The sequence below is a fragment of the Nyctibius grandis genome, chromosome 18 (assembly GCF_013368605.1).
Source record: "Nyctibius grandis isolate bNycGra1 chromosome 18, bNycGra1.pri, whole genome shotgun sequence".
In the NCBI taxonomy this organism is placed as follows: domain Eukaryota; kingdom Metazoa; phylum Chordata; class Aves; order Nyctibiiformes; family Nyctibiidae; genus Nyctibius; species Nyctibius grandis.
In genome coordinates this window covers 6,491-11,084 of record NC_090675.1, presented here as the reverse complement: position 1 = coordinate 11,084, position 4,594 = coordinate 6,491, and the positions used below count along the sequence as shown (strand labels likewise).

Sequence of the window (4,594 nt, the reverse complement as noted above, 5' to 3'; positions counted from 1 at the left end):
TTCTGATGTTTGTGATAAGGAAGATGAGATTATTTTTGCAAGTGCCAGGTGCCTTCCAGTACTTGAAAATGGGATCACTCATATCAGATTTGCTTAATGCTGGTAAGCCTGGCAGAATGGGGGAGTATGTGGGTGCAAAGAAGAAAATAGCAGCAATTGAGGGGGGGAAAAAATGTCCCAGTTCTCATGGTTTTCTTTGCTCATTCCTTTAATGACTCTAATAACGTAAGAGTCGAAGGGGTGTGTCGTGACTCTTAGGCAACTTCTTTGTTAGGCTGCATGCTGTTCAGCTCCACCATGGGGTTCTTCTCTATGGGTGATGTGGGGCTGCCTTCTGCTCGCCCTTCAAAGCCCCTGGAGATTTCTTCAAAAGTCCTGCCCTTGGTCTCCGGCACTTTGAAGAATGTGAAGACAAAGAAGATGACGAGGAAAACAAGGAAGATGAGGAAGACATAGGAACCACATACTTTCTGCAGGGAGGACAAAAGCAGGAGATTTTAATTTGAAAAGGTCATAAACCTAAATGCAAGGTCATTTGCTGTCGACAGGTCAAAATTCTAACACCTTTCTCCAACAATGCCCTTACTGACTTTTTCTCAACACAGCACTTTTTAAAAATGAAATCAGGTTCCTGTGGGCTTCTGAAATGCTTTAATGTTCCTGGGGGTGACTAAAATTGTGGCTTTTAAAGGGAGAGCCTTGGTGTGCTAATTAAGATGTCTCTTCCAACTATTTGTAAGCTACAAGCAGTTAAGATAGAAGAATACAAGGTGAGCCACAACTCAACCTTCAGTAACAATCAGAACACAGAATCAGGGACCTCTGGGAAGACTGACCAGCCCTCTGCTCAAATCCGAGGAGAGATCAGGTTGTTAAGGGTCATACAGTCAAGCTTTAAAGTCTCCAAGGATGGAGATTCTACAACCACTCTCTGGACACCTATTCCAATGCTGCAGCACTCTCACAATGCTTTGCAAACTGGGTCTTTACCTCTGCATAGGGGAAGAGCATTCCCACCAGAAAATTAGAGGTCCAGTTGGAACAACCAGCCACTGCCATGGCTGCAGGCCGTGGGCCCTGGCTGAAGAGTTCTGCCACGATGAACCAGGGGATAGGGCCAGGGCCAATCTCAAAAAGAGCCACAAAGCCAAAAGTGGCAACAATGCTGATGTATCTGATCCACTTCACAACGTCCTGCAAGGGAACAAAACATGATCAGCTGCAATTTGAGAGGCAAATATGGCTCAGCACAATGTCATCGCCAGAATCACAACTTTCTCAGATGCACTGTGAACACTGTGGCACAGTTTCCACAGTTAGGAAGTTGTGCTCTCCACCACACACTCAGCTCTAGCCCCAGCTGTACCTGCCTAGAGGGCAGAATTGCAGGGCAAGGCAGATGTATAGTCTTATAGGTTCCCTGATGGGGTCAGCCTGGACCAGAACACTAATTACTCACCTTCAGAGCTAAAGCAACAGTCATAAGAAGAGCACACACAGCCATGCCACCCAAACCAACCAAATGAAGGGTCCTGCGCCCTGCACGCTCCACCAGGAACAGCTGGAAACATGGCAGAAGGAGAAAAAAAATCCATGACTTTGGCAGTAAGAGCAGAAGAGGCTCCCTTGCTCAGTGTGCTCTGCACCTCTTTCTTTTATCTGCCTGTAGCCCTCAGCGCCAGTGGTGATCTCAATGCAGGTCGCTAGGCTGCTCCATCTGATACAAGTTTTTCCTCTCTGGTTCTTGCTCCTGCCTTCTCTCATCATTCTTTTCCCCCATGCACTCCTTTTCACCCTCCCTTTCTTCTAAAAGGTTAACTCTTTCTCCCCGCCTCCTCTCCCACAATGCTTTTAATGCACTCTTTTCTTTGTTCTTATAGGCCATTGCCTAGGCCAATGCTTTGCTACAGCCTGGCTACTTGTCTTCAGTCACATCTCCCAAAAAAGCCCAGGCAGACAAGGTTCCTCTCACCATAAGGTCCTGTTTCACTTACCGACACAACGGTGAAGACTGTGTTTACCACGCCAGCTCCAATGGTGGCATACACAGGCTGTGTGATACCAGCTCTTTCAAAAATCCCGGTAGAATAATAGAATACCTGGGAAGAGAAGCAAAAGTTAGACACCGTCATGATTCCAGTGTTTGAGAGCATGCCTCTTGTTCCCTGCCTAATGGCTTGCAGGCCCAACAGGGAGTTTCTAAGAAGCACTCAGCAGTATAAAGCAGCATGCTTCCAGTCAAGGTTCATTCACTTGATGCAAGGCTGCAATGTCTTGCCAGGGTGTGTATGGGAAAAGTGAAAGCCAGTATGATCTCCACCTTCCATCTTAGCAATCTCTGGAGTTATCACAAAACAGTGACTTCCAGTCAAGGCACAAAAAATGGTTTTTGGAAGCACAGTTCTCAACATTAGTGGCAAGTGTAGCCAGAGATAAGGTAGGCCGAGAAGATGGGACAGGAAGATAACTCACAGCATTGATGCCTGAGAGCTGTTGGGAGAGCTGCAGCATGATGGCAATGATAATGGGTTGACGGTATTTTGGAGAACGGAAGAGCTCTGTCACAGTTGCTTTCTTTTCCTGGGACATTTTAGCACTCTCTTCTTTCATCTCCAGGATGTCTTGAGACACATCTTGTGTACCACGGAGCTTCTGGAGCACTGGAGGGAGGAATCCAAAAATGCCAGGTATAATACACACAGAGCCAGCAGGTACCCCTACTCTGCCCTGCTATTTCAGGGAGGGCACACTGGGAAGACTGGACCACCTGCCAGTCAGTGTTTGGGCCTGCTGCGTGGGAAAGACTGATCCTCTGCATGCAGCCTTGCTCATCTTTTCAACCCAGAGGTCAGGGCACTGTGATCAGCATGGAAACCAGGCCCCGGTCCTGCTCATGTTGCTTGATCTCCAAACTTACGTTTGATCCCTTCGTTCTGTTCACATGCTTGCCAGAGCTGACTTCAGCCCTCTGCAGTAGGAGACGGAAACACCCTCCAAGGTCCTTGTTAAATGTCAGCCTATTTCCTGCCTTTCAGGAGGAGCTAACAGAGCTGCAGCAGCTGGCCCTGCTACATCCCATCAGGCCAGGTGCCACTCCTCACATCTTAATCCCACCTGGAGTCTCTGTTGGGCTGCCACGTTTCTCACACTTTCTGGCACTGGTGCAACCTAAAGGATGGGAGGGTAGGCCTGGTGCCCTCCGGGAGTCACACCCTGATCCATCACAGGCTCCAGAGTCAGTCCTGGCCTCCCACTCAAGTTCAGTGCAGGCTGGGAGGCAGAATACAGCCCTGCCCCTTCAGAGATGAGCTCTTACCTGCTTGTGCTTTCTCCTCCTCCATCTTGTTGATCAATAAGAAACGGGGGCTCTCAGGGCAGAAAAGAAGAGCCACACACTGCAGGATTGCTGGGAGGATCGTGAACCCCAAAAGCAGGGGCCAAAGTGTCTCAGTCCCCATGATTCCCTCCAGGCCAAAGATCTACACCAAGAATTGGAGAGAAATAAAGTGATTTAAATACTCTGATCTGATTCCTCACTCCCACACCAGTGAGTATGACAGGACAACATACTGCACCTGATGGTGAATGCAGCCCACCTCACCCTCCCCCAGCCCCCCTTTCCCCTGAGGGAAGGATCAGGTTGTGTCAAGCCTACCTGGGCCACCAGGATGCCCACAACAATGCCCAGCTGGTTGAGGGTGCCAAAGGCTCCACGGAGGCTGGTGGGTGAGACCTCACTGATGTACATGGGCACAAAGCCAGTGCAGAGACCACAGAAGAGACCAATAACAAAGCGGCCGATAATCAGTATCTCCACTGCCTTTGCCGACTTAGAGAAGGCCATGAGAGTGCCACCAACAAAGGCCAAGATGTTCACCAGCAGCATGGAGTTCTTCCTGCCAGGGTAAAGATGTCAAGACTGAGCTTAAACTGGCAGTACAGTGGGAAAATCATTGGGAGAGGGGTAAATCTACCCATGACCCCATCTCAGAGGTGGGAGAAGAACAGAGTAATTCCCATTCAGCTCCTGCCTTGGCCTGCAACTCTTTCTTTTTGCAGCCCACACATTCTTGCTTCCTTCCTCCCCAGCCTCTGCCACCTCCCACCTCCTCCTCCTCCTCCTCCCTTCCTCTCACCTCCGCCCTCTCCCTCCCAACACTCCATTGTAGGAGGGAAGAATTCCCTAATGGCTCATATCCGGCTTCCCAACTTACCTGCCAAATCTGTTGACAAATAGACTGACTGAGAAGGAGCCGATCATACCTCCTACCGAGAAGATAGCCACAGAAAGGGACCACAGAGAAGTGAGGAGCTCTGGGGAGACAGCATCCCCGCTCCGTTCTGACAAGGTTCTGTTGTAGAATCCCTGGATGATCTGCAAGAGAAACCAGGTGGGGACAGAGTTACAATCCAGTGGGAGGCACTTTGCACTGGGAGAGGGGAGATTACTTCTGAGGTCTTTCTTCTGTTTTCATGAAGGCAAGAAGCAATGACAGATCCTAAAAATTCAGTAGGCAGCAATAAGTCACACAAGAGGAAGATCAGTGTGCAGAAAGAGGAACTCTGAGAAGTTCAGAGATGGGTAGCAGTATGG

General features: G+C 49.3%; 1 protein-coding gene across 1 annotated transcript; it reads right to left on the bottom strand.

Moving 5' to 3' along the window:
* Positions 1 to 254: 254 nt before the first annotated feature.
* LOC137671786 (solute carrier family 2, facilitated glucose transporter member 3-like) lies at positions 255 to 4,276 on the bottom strand. Its single transcript, XM_068415531.1, has 8 exons — positions 4,215 to 4,276; positions 3,656 to 3,896; positions 3,317 to 3,479; positions 2,473 to 2,660; positions 1,995 to 2,099; positions 1,460 to 1,561; positions 991 to 1,194; positions 255 to 470 (listed from the first exon to the last, which is right to left on the bottom strand). Exons 1-8 carry the CDS (start codon positions 4,259 to 4,261, stop codon positions 255 to 257), a joined length of 1,266 nt encoding a protein of 421 aa, XP_068271632.1. The 5' UTR covers positions 4,262 to 4,276.
* Between the last annotated feature and the right edge of the window lie 318 nt (positions 4,277 to 4,594).

Excerpts from the sequence above, each read along its gene's own strand:
- LOC137671786 (XM_068415531.1), bottom strand. The coding sequence starts at position 4,261 with ATGATCGGCTCCTTCTCAGTCAGTCTATTTGTCAACAGATTTGGCAG. Across the intron at positions 3,897-4,214 it reads TTTGTCAACAGATTTGGCAG|GAAGAACTCCATGCTGCTGG; the intron begins GTAAGTTGGGAA and ends TTACCCTGGCAG. Across the intron at positions 471-990 it reads TGCTCTTCCCCTATGCAGAG|AAAGTATGTGGTTCCTATGT; the intron begins GTAAAGACCCAG and ends TCCTCCCTGCAG.